This window comes from Pollicipes pollicipes, unplaced genomic scaffold, assembly GCF_011947565.3.
Source record: "Pollicipes pollicipes isolate AB1234 unplaced genomic scaffold, Ppol_2.1 Scaffold_4295;HRSCAF=5057_pilon_pilon_pilon, whole genome shotgun sequence".
NCBI lineage: Eukaryota > Metazoa > Arthropoda > Thecostraca > Pollicipedomorpha > Pollicipedidae > Pollicipes > Pollicipes pollicipes.
In genome coordinates this window covers 12092828-12108745 of record NW_023596461.1, presented here as the reverse complement: position 1 = coordinate 12108745, position 15918 = coordinate 12092828, and the positions used below count along the sequence as shown (strand labels likewise).

The following is a 15918-nucleotide window of genomic DNA, read 5'->3' as shown; positions in this document are numbered from 1 at the left end:
CACCATGCGCGACAACTCCCGCTTGTTGAACATTACGGAAGTCCGACGTAATTCCGCCGGCAGTACGGTAAATTTCATTTTAGTTTAAATGAAGTATTTAAAAGTCACCCTCGCACTCATGACAAGATAAGAGCGTTATTCAAATTATATCAATTCATAAGCCATACGGAAATCAAGGCCAAGACAATACAGTTGTCAAGGAGTTTATATCTGCGTTTGTGAGCGCGTTTCTAGATATAATGGCCGTCAATAATCGCTCAATCAGTGTTGTGCAATATATGATGACGCGATCAAACTATGAAGCATTTAGGAGGATATTTACTAAAGAGATAATTGTACTGTCTGGAGCAGCCTTTTTCATTAAAAAGCATACCGTTAGTTATCAGTGGCGTGGTTTCATCATGTATGATGCTTGCTTCAGTATGTTCAAATGTGAAACACCCCTTTAAGACCGCTGACCTAGATCATGGCCGGTCAAATTTACCCCGTGAGTATCAGTGAACGCAGCATCTAAGGACTCGTTCAATGTCAGGCCAAAACGGAGTGCCATACAACGCCTTACATCTTTAAAACAGTTTTGCAAACGGTGAGACGTGATAAGTTAGGACTGCCACAACTTCATTCAACCTTGGTGAGGTATGGAGGTTAAACTGAGAAGAAAAACAATCTGTTTTTTAGGTCGAGTGTGCTTTGAGGGTTACTTTGTGGTGGTCACTTCGAAGGTCTTAAAAACACGGATTGTAAAATGATACTTCGTGAGTTCTTTAAACTCAGAGAATGTCATTGATCTTAGGTGAATAAGACCAACATTTTTTTTACCATACTACCTTGCGCCCTTCTTGACGTTTCTTAAGAACCTAAGCAATGTTGTATTCGGTCACCATGACCATTGAAAGGTTAAACAAGACTCCAAATCTGAACAGAATGCCAGCTACGCTTTACTCAGGGCAGGTACTTAGATTTAAAGCGTTTGCATAAGGAGTTGTGGTGATACCTTTAACACCGATCGGGAGTTAAGCATTGTTTGATCTTCTTTAACCCGAAGGTATGGCCTAAGGTCCGGAAAGTGTGAAAAAAATTTAGTTTGCTTACAAACAACCCAATCTTGTGTCATTGTTTCTTATATTGGTTCTTTCGTAGTGTCTGATATTTCAGAGAATGGCATTGACCCAGTACGAGCGTGTGGTGCTCACCTGGCTAGCCGGGCGCAGATTAACATGCGCTTGGGTGCTGGTGTGTTTCACCCCCTCCCTCCACAGATGTTTTCCGGTATGATTCCTGCCCAGCGTGGCGAAGCCGCTCCAAAATTGGCGTAATAGTAGACAGTTGAATAGCGGATTGTTCAGTGTCAGCAATTTAGTTGCACCTTATAAGGCTGCTGACCTACGGTTGTCGAAATCGGGACACGGATTCAGCGAAGACAATACTAAGGAATCGTTCCATCTGATGAAGCAACGGGGTGGTAAGTGAAGCCGTACATCTCGGAGATAATTTCTTATGCAACAAACACTCAAACTGACGAAATTCAATAGCGTAGGTCAAGGGTAACGGTTAGATCAAGGTAACAAATAACCTGCTTGTTGCCGCAACTCAATGTATGGGGTAGTTTCTGGTGCTTATTCTCATGTTGTTCAGAGCAAGAACCACGTTATGCATCTACTATAGGGCTCTTAAAGTTCAGGAAAAATGACGTACCTAAAAATCCCGGATGAGCATTTTGTTTCTAAGAACGTATCGCCTAGCATAATCCTTGATGACTACTTAACTGCAAACATATACGGAGTCTCTAAATGCTTGCTCATATCTACGCTTTCCGGATAGAAAGCAGTCATTGAATGTAAGAGTGTCCTAGATGCCGTTTGTTTAGGACCAGCATTATCTAGATTCACAGTGGTTGCATGAGACGGTCTAAGTGGGAGGGGGCGAGGGAATTTCAGTCATCAGTCCGAAACTCGACATTTTTTATCCTGGCAAGTCAATTTGACTGCCCTGAGATCTCAGAGACCAAAAACGCTAAAGACAAAAGATTCACAAGTTACGTGGGTTCACAAAATTCACAAGGTCAGCTGTACGTGAACTCAAAAGTGTAAAACTAAGCCTCTTAGATCATGACATTATTGGTCAAACAGGATAAAAAAATCGTCGAGTTTCGGACTGATGACTGAAATTCCCCCCGCCCCCCTCCCACCAAGACCGTCTCATGCAAGCACTGTGAATCCAGATGATGCTGGTCCTAAACAAACGGCATCTAGTACACTCTTACATTCAATGACCGCTTTCTATCCGTAAAGCGTAGATATGAGCAAATATTTAGAGACTCCGTATATTTTTGCAGTCAAGTAGTCATCAAGGATTATGCTAGGCGATACGTTCTTAGAAACAAAATGCTCATCCGGGATTTTAAGGTACGTCATTTTTCCTGAACTTAAAGAGCCCTATAGTAGATGCATAACGTGGTTCTTGCTCTAAACAACATGAGAATAAGCATCAGAAACTACCCCATACATTGAGTTGCGGCAACAAGCAGGTCATTTGTTGCCTTGATCTAACCTTTGTCCTTGACCCTACGCTATTGAAATTCATCAGTTTGAGTGTTATGCTGCATAAGAAATTATCTCCGAGATGTACGGCTTCACTTACTACTCCGTTGTTTCATCAGATGAAACGATTCCTTAGTTTTCTAACGATTCCTTAGATTCCTTAGTTTTAGAACGATTCCGATTCCTTCGTTTTGGCCTGACATTGAACGAGTCCTTAGATGTTGCGTTCACTGATACTCACGGGGTAAATTTGACCGGCCATGATCTAGGTCGGCGGTCTTGAAGGAGTGTTTCACATTTGAACATACTGGAGCAATCATCAGGCATGATGAAACTACGCCACTTACAACTAACGTTTTATGCGCGCATATGCGTTTTATAAAGCGTTTTATGCGTTTAACGTATACTTTTAGATGCAAAAACTGTTCCAGACAGTACAATTATCTCTTTAGTATATATTTTCCTGAATGCTTCATAGTTTGATTACGTCATCGTATATTGCACAACATCGGTTGAGCGTCCATTGACGGCCATTATATCTACAAACGCGCTCACAAACGCCAGATGTAAACTCCTCGACAACTATATTCTCTCGGCCTTGATTGCCGTATGGCTTACGAATTGATCCAATTTGAATAACGCTCTTATGTTGTCATGAGTGCGAGGGTGACTTTTAAATTTTGACATTTCATTTCAACTAAAATTAATTTTACCGTACTGCCGGCGGAAATACGTCGGACTTCCGTAATGTTCAACAAGCGGAAGTTGTCACGTATGGTGAAACTGTTTGCACGTGCGGGGCCTCACAACTCGCATTATGAGCGGTGGCGCAAGCCAGGTAAACTTCGTTGGCCAGAAATCCCATGGCTTCAGCTCATTTCGCAGTTAAGAATTAACTTCATTTTGAACGTGCACATATCGTTGCGACCAGATGTCGAGCGAGAGGAAAAATGCAAAAAATTTAAGAGAAACAAATGCTCATGTTTGTCATGTCATGTCACGTCATGCTCATGTGAGCTCATGTTTATGACTAAGAAAAGGTTGGGCAATGGCAAGTGGCATCAGGCTACCTGTGACAACCGCCCCAGTCGGATCGCACGTTACCTGCTCCGTCCACTCGCTCGCTCCCCTTATACGTCGGGGGAGTGACCGGCCGAGCCAAGTGAGAGTGTCCGCGGCTCAGCACTGACTGGTGACTGACAAGTGACTTCCATTAGGATGGACGAGGCCATCAAGAGAGCGGTGATCAACGCGGTGACGCAGGGAAACCTCCTGAATTCTGTCAAGGAGCAGGTGACGGCGACCGTGGCCGAAGCTGTGGTCGATAAGTGAAAAATGCGCCAGTGCTGCCATCTCTCAACGAGTTCGAGATACTACAAGTGGTAATTTCGCATGGCTCATTTGACAGCACGTCAGCGTCACACAAACGTTCCACGATGCAATGAAAGAATGACGCACTGAAAAGAACAGTTAGCAGATATAACAGTTGTCTTATCTGGAGCGGTCTATGCCACTCCGTATCAGCCGCTGCCACTTAAAAGCACACTGATGATTATAAGCATGTTGATTGCATCCTATGTGATGGTTGCTTCAATCTCATGAAATCTGGCACCTCCCTTTTAACTAGTACAGCTAAGATTTTTCGATGAATTGTTAATTTTGTCTCGGATGAGATAAATTTGGACCGTGATCATCAGTGCAGATAATACACACGCAAACCTAAACGCATTTAATCACTTCGTTGATTAACAAAACAACTTTGTGGTCCCGTAGTTAGCAAATGCTTTCTTAACCAGTGATCTCCAGTGCGCGGAAGCTAAGCCCAGTTTTTCCTAGCGTTGTGCAGCACGTTTGTTCCGAATTAAAGAGTCAGTATTCCATCAGTCACGATTTCTGTGGTTGCGCTTGGTAAATCATGTGTTGCTATTTTGTTTTACACGTATGATTTCACTCTGGATTATCACTTCAGCGCATGATTTTTGTGACGGGCAAACTGATGAAACGTTCCCGTTTTGCTAGTGCCCTAAATCCAGCATTGGCTCGTGCCCTTGGCCCGCTAACGTAGCTCGGCACGAATTGCGCGGAGTTGTAGATGACGCCACCTACAGTGGTGGCGCTAACTACGGTGGTGCTGCCGCCTACAGGTGACGCTGCCTACAGATCGGGTCCGTTGGGGCAATGCCGTCAAAGCGCAAAAAGCGGTTCTTTCTCGTGGCGATGCGCTTGGCAGCGTGACTAACGGCGCAGGGGACACAATGTACTCGCTCCCCCCCCCCTGCCTCTGACACTGAAACTTGATATTGTTTCACCTTTTTAACACGAAGGTCATGAGAGGAACCTGGAACTTTGACCTGAGTGACTTAACGTACAGGTCAACACACCTCGCAAGTCTGGTATCTCTAGCTGTCTAAGTTCCCGAGATCTCAGGGGGCGCTCAAAATGACCACCCACCCGAGCGAAGGGTATGTAGCCGGCTACCAGGGCGCGTGTGAAGGCGGAGACGCCTTGGGCAATGCTTCGGTCATTTAGTTTACGCTTGGTTTCCTCTATTCCCCCAGCCCCAGGCCCCTGCCGTTTGAACTGTTCATCCTTATCGACCACAGCTTCGGCCACGGTCGCCGTCACCTGCTCATTAACAGAATTCAGGCGGTTTCCCTGCTTCACCGCGTCGATCACCGCTCTCTTGATGGCCTTGTCTATCCTAATGGAAGTCACTTGTCAGTCACCAGTCAGTGGTGGGTCGCGGACCCTCTCACCGGTTTTGGCCGGTCACTCCCTCAGCGTATAAGGGGATCAAGCGGGTGGACGGAGCACACAACGTGCGATCCGGATGGGGCGGTGGTCACAGGTAGCCTGATGCCACTTGCCATGGCCCAAACATTCCGTAGTCACAAACATGAGTGCCTACTATTTGTTTCTTTTCAATTGTTCGCATTTTTCCTCACGCTCGGACATCTGGTCGCAACGATATGCGCACGTTCAAAATGAAATAAGTACTTAACCGGCAAAGGCGCTGAAGACATGTGATTTCTGGCCAACGAAGTTTACCGAGCCTGCGCCACCGCTCGTAATGCGAGTTGTGAGGCCCCGCACGTGCCAGTAATTTCGCCATGCAAGACTTCTGCTTGTTGAAAATTACCGAAGCCCGACGTAATTCTTTCAGGAATTCATGTCAAACATAATGGACAGCAATCCATGCTGACGCGCCGCATCATAGGTCATGAGCAATGTCGGTGCTGTCTCACTGCTTATAAAAGAGGGCCTTCAGTGTATTCAAATCCGCCTTGCATTCATCTCAGGAAAAATGACATTGATTTATTAGTATATTGCGCACGCATATACACATGGTTACACATCTTGCAGGGCTTCGTGCCATATGACGCACGTAAAGCCCGAAGTCGCTCCTTTGTAAAACTGCGTTACCAACGGCACGTGGTACCTACCACCGACAAATGTACATGTACAGGATACAATTATCGGCGAAAATGAAGGCACAAGACTTGACAACATATCACAGCTATGCAAGTAATTGCCCATGAAGACCTAAGGCACAGCAAGGAACACATTTCAACGCCTAAACAATTGACCATACATCACTGATGAGCCTTCCCACAGCCAAGGGCAAAATCACTCGTAACATATCACTCATATCATACAGATGAATGTAGACATGGCGCATACGCATACTTCTAAAGCTCGTATTACATACAAAACTGATGGCACAGAAAATTATCACATACAACTGTAGGGGCCTGAGAAACAGGATGATCACGTTACATCCGCAATCACCAACTGCCTATCTACCGCCGATAAATGTAGATAAACAGGACACAATTATCGGCGTTAATGAAGGCACAAGACTTGAAAACATATCACAGGTATGTAAGCAATAGCCCATGATGACCTAGCAATGAACACATTTCAATGCCTGAGCATAGATATGAACAAAGCAATGGACACATTTCAATGCCTTAACAATTGACGAAATATCACTGATGAGCTTTCGCACAGCCACCACTGCATGCCAGGTACGAAATCACTCGTCACATATCACTCTTGATACAAACAAATGTACAGGTGGCATATGCACATATTTCTCAAGCCGGCATGACATAAACAACCGATGGCACAGAAAACTATCACATACAAATGAAGGCACCTGAGAAACAGCATCATGACGTTATGTCTGCAAGCACCGACTGCCTGGGATAAAAGGCGTCAATACAGCGTGACAAATCACAGTGACATGCCATGGGTTAGATGCAAACAAAACACCTGCACAACAATATGCACATATGTACAGCCATACAGAGTAACTGAGGCAGCTAAGGTATTCAGAAAACGCCTGTGATTTTCCGCACAATTCAACGCACCCATCAGTGGTCCACCGGGCCACCGTCACCGGCCACGGCAACATCATCAGTGTCCTCCTCATCATCTGAGTCCTCGGCAAGGATCTCTGGCCAAACGCCCATCCACACTGTGGGACGTGCCCGTCTCCATTCTTCCTCTTCATCCTCGACGTCGTCTTCCCAGTCGCTGTCGCTGCCATCTATCAGAGACTCCACGAAGCTCGTTTTGGACTCATGCTCACGCCGCGGCTCGGGGAAGAGAATGGCCAGCGGAGCGATCGGCTCGTACCGCTCCCCGTCAAACCGGGTGAAGAAGCGTCCCACTTCCTGATGATCGATAGGCTGGGGATCTGGGGCCAGTTGCAGCTCCTCTGCAATGATACATCCAGTTCTGTTAGTGGCAGACAGAAGGGGCGCTCTACACAACAATGGGTGCAAGATATATTGCAAGTTGCTGTGATTTGTAGACAGCCAAACAATATTTTTTCAACAGCAGCTAGGGGCGTGAGCTGCACCACGCAGTGCAACGTCCAGTTTGGCTGTGTAATGTAGAAATATTGGAACTCATGAAATAGCAATGAATACGAATCAGAGCAGATATTCCGAAAGCTGCCATGCAGACATCATCAATAGTCAACTCAACATAGCAACTTCGTGGTGTACATAAAGCTGGTACAATGCACCCAAACAAAATATGCCAGCGCTCTGCTCGTAACTGACATACTGGTGGGATGTCAGTGTAATGTACTCCAAATCGGTGCACAACATTTATTCGGGGAGCTTGCTCACCTTCAGCCATGTATCCGAAACGGTCACCCTCCATCAGCAAGTTGTAGAAAAGTTGCTTTTCTCCCCGCTGAAGTCCGGAGCAGACGCGACTATGTGCTATCCAGTCCTGCAAACACCACCAACCCCGAGTCAACACAATAACTCACACCACGTGGCCGTCGTAGCAGATGAGAGCGAGGGGAAACCGTGAGGCTTCGTGGAAATGCTGGTAAGGAACTTTCACGTGTCAAGTGACATCCGTAGTAAATTGGTACGCTTACATGCCCATCACTGATGCACCGATTTCTACTACCAATCGAGAAGGGGAAAACCCAGAATGAAAGAATGACACAAATGCAACATGCCTGTATGAAACAGAAAGACACATTTGTGATACGGCGATGGCATGCATTGAAAACGAATTATGTGAATGGCGGACAGGACATTGTAAAACCATAATTGACCATATTAGATACTTTAAACCCCAACATGCTGAAGACATTCCATATCCCCTCTTTCAAAAAAGATCACTGTTGGCAAAATAAGGATAGCACTTGTCACACAAATAAATATTTACCAGGCCTTCAGCGACTGCCTTTCTGTGGAAGAAGTGACAAAACAACAAAAAGGCGAGTTGACTTCTCAGGCTTTGCCACTTAACTAGATCAATTCCTTAAAAAACAGTACAAATGGGGTCAGACATGGACTGGCCTGATCCTGTCACTCCATTTAAACCGCTCGTACCTGTGAGGCCTCGTAGTATGGTGAGCACCCGTACACCACTGCCAGGCGCTCGTCGCCGTACGTGACGACGTCACCGACGCCGAACTGCCTCGGACAGTCACCCGCTGCTCGGTCCGCCGCGCGGAGGTTCACCTGCAACACCGATGAAAATACTGACGGCGTTGCACACAACCGCGGGAGATGATTGAGCGGCATGGTATAACATGAGTAGCGCGACACAAAACATAATTGAAAAGAAATGAGCTGCGATGGCAGTACCGAGCATCAGCCAAACCAGGAACAACAAGAAGGGAAAATAGGGCATCCACAAATCCTTGAAGCAAAAAGCTCACACGCACAAAACGACGTAACATTAGCACATCTGCATCACATTTTTATGCTGATGATGCCTAGACATGGGATTAAACATGCTCGACAACGGAATTTAGCCAGCGGTAATTAGCATTCAGCATTTTAACGTGCGTTTGCAAAAACACGTACACTTGACTGACCAACATGCATGCATCACATAACATGACACACAACAGCACCACGGAATCCAACTGCACCACTCACACGCGTACGCACAGGCACGCTTCCGCATTACGTTGGTGAAAAGCTACAGGAGTAACTTCACGCATTGGCAATTTCATCAAATCCAGTTTATTATTATTACCAGTTCCTGGACTATGGCCTCTTGTTCATCCAGGGAGCGCGTCAGCCGGTTATACATCCTCTTGAAGTGCTTCATGAGTACTTCCAAGCCACGCCTCTCGTTCTCCGCCAGTAACACGCCGTTAGCCTCGACGAATTGCTGCAGACGGAAGGCAGTGAAAATAAGGTCACATCAGATTCCGTCATTGTATCGCCACGTATTTTTTTCTGACACAATTTTGGACGCAACGAACAGCCCTTAATTGCGAGCCATGTACGAATTCGATACTTCCGTGACCCAAAGATGAGGCCAGAACGTCACCTTGCAGACGTCCGATCACATCTACATCTAAAACAATTATTAGGCATATAAAAGTGAACCAGACGTGTACTTCCGACAACGGTTGAAAACAACTGCCAAATGCCACGAAAATGCGACACCGCTGTGCCATCGCTGCCCACCTCAGCACCGCCTGATGAATGAAATCGACGAAGACGATTGGTCGAAGCCGAGGCTTTCTAGACGATTACACATCGCACACATGCTGCGTTAAGCGATTCATGTATGCTTCTTAGACTGTACGTGCTGAATTTTAAGGTCCAGCGTCATTAAACACCACTGACCTGCAGCAGGCGGCGTGCGTACATTGGTCTGGAGCGAGCCACAGCGGACATCAGGTCGTCGAGCGCAGCCATGTCCAGGCGGCAGTCGCTGCGAGCCCAGCAGGCCAGTGTCTCAAACGAGACCAGGTCGAAGCCAGTCCCTGGCCGGCGGGCTTCCGGATGGGTGGCGCCATTGATCAGGCGGCCCAGCAGCTGCCAAAAACAATGCATCACGTGAGACAAAGAGGGACATCGTATTGGCACTACAGCACACTGAAGAGTGTACACACAGCAGGACTTATCACAAGTTGTAGCGGGCCTGCTGGTACTCACAGATTCATATAAGAATAAAACACCCTGAACCTCAGACTCTGGTGCGTTCTTTGCAAAGTTCCTTTGCCAAAGGCAGGCATAGAACTACTCGTTAAACAAAACGGCAGATTTTTCAACGAAAAATCCACGTACCCTATATAACAGGGCCTGTGGTCCCAGAATTTGCAACATCAGATGCATCACGTACCCCTGCTCTGGGGAAGGGTTCCAGCATCTGAAGGTCCATGTCCGGATGTACAGCATTCAACTCCTCCAACACCTGCTCTCTGGATAGCTGCATGCCGCGACGGACAACGTCGATGAACAGGTACTCTTCACTGTCCCTGCGTGAGGAGCAGCACGTCAAGACATCGTGCACAATGAACTGCATGCATTTATGCACGCATTACGTCAATTGCAATACATCAATGTGCGACACACAATTTCAGTCACAAAGAAACTGGCACAAAAGCACATTCATAAAAAGGTAAACAAGACAAGACTAAACAAGACAAACACAGTCGGTGCGAAATTGTTGCATTTGCACAAGATGACAACACATCATGCATCAATACGATTGGCTTGATACAACATGGATGCTATATTTAGGAAATGAATATCTATTTTTAAGGAAATAATGAATGTCATTACCCACAAATCATACGTAACACCACGTCACTATTTTGGTCTCCTTCCTCCGTACCGTAGTTACCAATTGCTCTAAAGAAAATGCTATAGGACCAAATATAACGGTGAATTTGAAACTTTTAACGAACAGAGAAGTGATGCACTTACCAGAGCTGATTTCAAGAATAAATGGCTTTGTTGAAAGAAACAAACACATCAAAAGGCAGGCCTGATCATGAAAAATGCATCAAAGTCTTTGGCATCAAGTGATTACAAAAACTGGAGAATAGATGCACGCCGTGAAAGCAGGAACACCCAAAAAGACGTGACTTGAGCAGCCAGTCTGTCTATTTAGCGTCAATGGTGCCAGAGGACCCATTCCCCATGACCCTTCCCACAATGCTTACGTTCGGTGCCAGCAGATCATCGAGCTATGCGGGAACTGCACATTGTGGAGGTTGACACCCAGCATGCCAGCTACCGAGGAGTAGACCGTCCCCATTACAGTCTGCGTCCCGGAGCCGGCACAGTGGAGGTGGCGACGAAGGTAGAGCACCTGAAAAAGGAAACAGCAAGCCATTTAATGCATTGTTCTGGAGGCAACAGTAGTAACCTGCACACAACAAGAGCAAACGGCCCATCACACCATTCAGTCATAGAGCGAGTAATATACTACAAAACGGAGATCACACTTGCTGAAATCAAACATCGCCTATTAGTAACGACCTCATTGACCAGCATTTTATCATGACTACCATGGTCAGTCGTCAAAGTCAGCAATTTTCACGGAGACTCTGGATTCTAGACTGTGCAGACATCGCAACAGGGTGTTCGGTGTTAAGCCATCTGACAGGAGCCGCATAATGAACCTTACGACGAACGGGCGGAAACGCATGATCCACAGTATGCTCCGCAGTTCACAGCCCCGCACGGAAAACACCATCAGGCAAAACAGGTCAGAAAGAGAAGTCTGCGCTTGTCCTGTGTGTGATTTCACCTACTCCAACGTCCAGGAAACATTGATGAATATTTAATGCAGTACACTCACCAGTGTGTTCAGCTCGGCAGCCGGTGCGTACGCCGGCTCTTCATCCTTCATCAGGGCAAGCTGGTCATACAGTACAATGTTCAGCACGTCCAGGAGCATCAGTGTCTGGTCGTCCGTCCACAGCGAAGGTCCGAACGGGTTCTTTTTGCACGTATCCCAGGCGGCGGCCGGGTGCTCCGGGAGCTTCCGACGAAGCTCGTCCAAAACCAGGCCGGCGACCTTGATGTAGCAGCTGTAAAAACCACGCCATGTCAACGCTCGCATGTACGCATGAAAGGTCGTCTTTGTTCACGGGGGAAGGGGAGGATGGAGGCGAATGTTGCAAAGCTAAGACTGTATCCAGATTTGAGATTAGTGCCTTGTATCCCGTTCCTCTGGCGAAAACCACGATCACACTGGCATACTAAGTTTGACCTAGCTATTTGCTACACCATGCGTCAAGTCCTGTTGATGCCCCTGTAGTAAAAACGCAGCGCAGAGTGGCATTTGACTAGAGAGCGACAACATTGAAAATGCCATAACCACAGGTAACAGACGCCTGCAGTCAGCTATCATCGGCACAAATAAACACAGAAAAGGGCTGTGAGATTAGTTGTGTACTTGTGCCAATCAGGAAGAGCTACATACACATTAGAAACACAGTCGAGCTGGCAAAACACGTTCGTGCCAAACTTTCAATTTCCGCATGGAGATCGAGCATCTGGTAAGGAGATGAAAGACTCACGCCTTAAGACTGGACTCTCGGTTGTTGGTTTGCTCCGGAACCATCCAGAGGCTCATCAGATAAAACGCTTCGGGCACGTTCACATGCTGCGCTGGGCGCTGCATGTATTCCCGGAATATGGGCAGCAGCACGACGTCTCGCTGGATCTCGCGGAACAGCATCCGCGCATAGTAGCGCAGAGACAGGTCATCATCCCTGCCAAAAAAAGCTCGAATTACACATATGCCTAACACAACATCTGTCCACTCCGGAGACCAGTTGTGATGTCGGAGGCTTATATATAAGTCAATGAGTAAAACTTTTTGAGCGAATAGTTTGGTTTGGTGTTCAGATTACTTAGGCGATACCAAGCATATGAAAAGTGCATGCAGGTAGTGCTGGAGAATAAACCAAGGTACTGGACAGAACAGCCTGGTACGTACGATACTGGCAAGCTGCTGAGATACGATAACAGAAGGCAACCCTAGAGGAAGACGGGGGTAATGACCACTGGAGTGAAAAATTGATCCAGTCTTGGTTCTGTCCCACAAAATGTCAGGGATAAGATTGTCATTCCAAACTAAGAGGAAAGCGGGACAGAGCGACAAGAGACACTGGCACGCTCCTTGAGAAATGGCCACCGTTTCTCAATATGGCCCAACTGTCAGAAGTATGAGAAGCTACGTAGTTCAAGACAAAAAATTTAGAGAAATGAATACTTTAGACTGTGGGTGATCTAACCCATCAGCGTTCAGACGGCAAAGGGCACGTGAAGGATGATACGAAGGACATAACACGTGCAGTACCTATGTGACTAAGAATTCATGGTTAAAAAAATTGCATTCAGCTGAGCAAACTGCATGCCACCCAGACCACCCGAAAAATGTGATCCAACTTACGGACAGTGTTGGCGGGGATAGATGACCTCCAGGAGGGCATCCCGATTAAACAGGGTACCATGGACGGGCACCAGCTTGCGGAACTCTTCCATGGCGGGGTCCGGCAGGCAGTGGACTGAGTAGCATCTGTCGGCCATCTTGGCTAGGGCCATCGCGCAGGTGGTGGCCAGCCGAGGCGCGGAACCTCGCAGTACGCCGCCAGCTGCGGCCGCACCGCTCAAACACGCGCAGCAGGGCAGGCCGGCACGAGGGCTGCAACAAGCGCGGGTACCTGCGAAACAAGAACACAAGGTCACGACTGAGGCAAATCGGCACGATGGGAGGTCTCTTGGGTGGAAGACGTGCCTAAATATCACGCCTAGCTCAATAATCTTGGTCAAAACATTGGGCACAGCGAGCGTGATTGAATCAATGACATCTTCAGTCAGCATATGCAATGAAACGTGACGCACACCACCACCACACCGCATTTTCCTCACCATACCATCACTGCAACTGGTTATTAGCAAGATGATCAGCATCTTTATATTTCTCGAGACATTTGTTTCTACTTGGATAGGGCTGAATAAAGTAGATGCCCATAAATCAACAGTTGTTTGAAGCAAAGAAATTCCAATTTTTGGTTGTGATGTGAAAAAGATGGGTTGCTTTTGACCACTTTTGATTATCATATCAAATATAGCTGAGTTTCTTTTAGTAGTGCAGCTGTCCACTACTGGTGTCATGCATCAGTTCTTTTGTGGTGTGCTATTGTTACAAGACCAATGTGAAGTTCGTTTAATATGCTCATCACCATTTGAGAGATGGAAATAAAGGATTGGTGGAAAATTATGTGGATCAACAGAATGAAGATCCAATAACAACTGTTGGTTGTCCATGAACCATTGACCTAGACAACCTCAGTTATTTGCATTTATCACATAAAGTATATCACTGTATGGTTTACAAGATGTTATAATACCATCATTGAATTAGCCAACAGCTGCTATTTCTAGCACTAGGCTCCGTCCCCTGCAGCACTGGTTTGTGAACCTGTCAAAACTAGCTTGCATAAAATGTCACAGGGTATAGTTTAGCACTACAATAAATTAGAAGAACACTTGATATCCTACAGTCAAAATTTCAGACATTTATCAATACATGACATTTGCATGCAATATACATTTACATGCATAATTCAAGCAACAAATGACATTTATCAATACCTTCCACTATTTGTGTATGGTTGAATGGAAAAGACAGCATAAGAGCCTTTTAAAAGACAGTAGCAGCAGCAACAAGACACTAATAAATTTTTTAGGTGGAGCATCTTTTACCGAAGCCATCACCAACACTCTTCATCCTTTGTTCAAAATGCCATCCCTGTTACTGGCATTGGTTGCATAAAGGTAAGGTTTTGCTTATTGAGATAATTTAGCATATGAATGAAATTTGGAATGCATGCATGCATTTGGAATGAAACATCATCATGAAACCCTTCCCATCTAAGCAGAATAGGATTGCAATGCCAGGTAAAATTCAACAAAAGATGTTCCAAATGAGGTTCATGAGGATGATTTGCAATGAAAGCTTTGATCAGCTGTCTGCCCTCCTTTGTCATTTGACAAATGGACTTTACCACACACTTATCAGCTGCACTGCATTTCCAGAACCCAAATTCAAGGTCTGCACAGTGTCTAACAAACAATATGCTACACCCAAATTCCATGTTGCATGTGAGCTTTACAGGTAGTAAGTGCAAAACATACTTCTCCCTGATATTATAATTTGCCTTCAGAAAATCATCATCCCAATCAAACACTATAGGCATTGATCAGGCCACGTGCAAAAAAAAACATTATGGATGACACTTTAGGTCAGTTTGACTTGTGTATAGCCTAGCATTCAATTCCTTCTAAAATGGCCAAACACTCTTCAGAAACAACTTAGCCATTACTGCACAGCAGAAGCATAAAAAAGTATGGAAGTTGACATACATTTGTCAGTAATTGCATCACAGAACCAGTCAGCTGAGCGTAATGAGGGTACACTCTTCGCAACTGCTGGGTGAATCACTGCAGTAGTTGGCACTGTCTTAAGTCAAAAATATGCATCCATGGGTACATACAGACATCTAAGGTGTACATTTACCAAATTTGTCTGATTGCATTCCATCTTGCAATAATTTTTAGATGTCAGCTGTAGCAAAAGACTGAAAGATCACAGCCAGTGGCAAAATTCATCTTTCCAGCAATCTGACATCCTAAGAGCAGGAACTCACCTGGACTCAAATCCAAACTTCCATACTTTCTCTGAAGTATGGACATCAAAGCCTCTTGCACACTTGTGACACAGAAGCAAGATCTTCTACGTGCAGGAAACACAAGATGTGTTCCAAAATTTCCGTTGGCAGGGAAAGCAGGGATGTGTCTGCATTCTGCTCCATTGAGCCAACGCAGTTCTTCTCGTTCGAAAACTCGTAGCATCCATCAGCAGCATTCAACAATCGCGTGCGTGTTTCAAATATCAATAGTAGATTCCAAGCTCAGCAGATTCAGCGCCTTGCACGGATAAAAACATACACGATCGGAGCGCGGAATAGAAACGGAAGTCAAATGCGGCGGGTTAACGGTTCGAGAACTGCGGCACGTTACGGTCGGGCCGTTCAAACTTCCAATGAGAAGCGGGGATTTGAAACCATGCCGTGTGG

At 46.0% G+C, this 15918-nt stretch overlaps 1 protein-coding gene across 1 annotated transcript; it reads right to left on the bottom strand.

The window, feature by feature from the left end:
- Positions 1-5889: 5889 nt before the first annotated feature.
- Positions 5890-7708, bottom strand: LOC119097640 (uncharacterized). Its single transcript, XM_037220680.1, has 2 exons — positions 7682-7708; positions 5890-7263 (listed from the first exon to the last, which is right to left on the bottom strand). Exons 1-2 carry the CDS (start codon positions 7689-7691, stop codon positions 6917-6919), a joined length of 357 nt encoding a protein of 118 aa, XP_037076575.1. The 5' UTR covers positions 7692-7708; the 3' UTR covers positions 5890-6916.
- Between the last annotated feature and the right edge of the window lie 8210 nt (positions 7709-15918).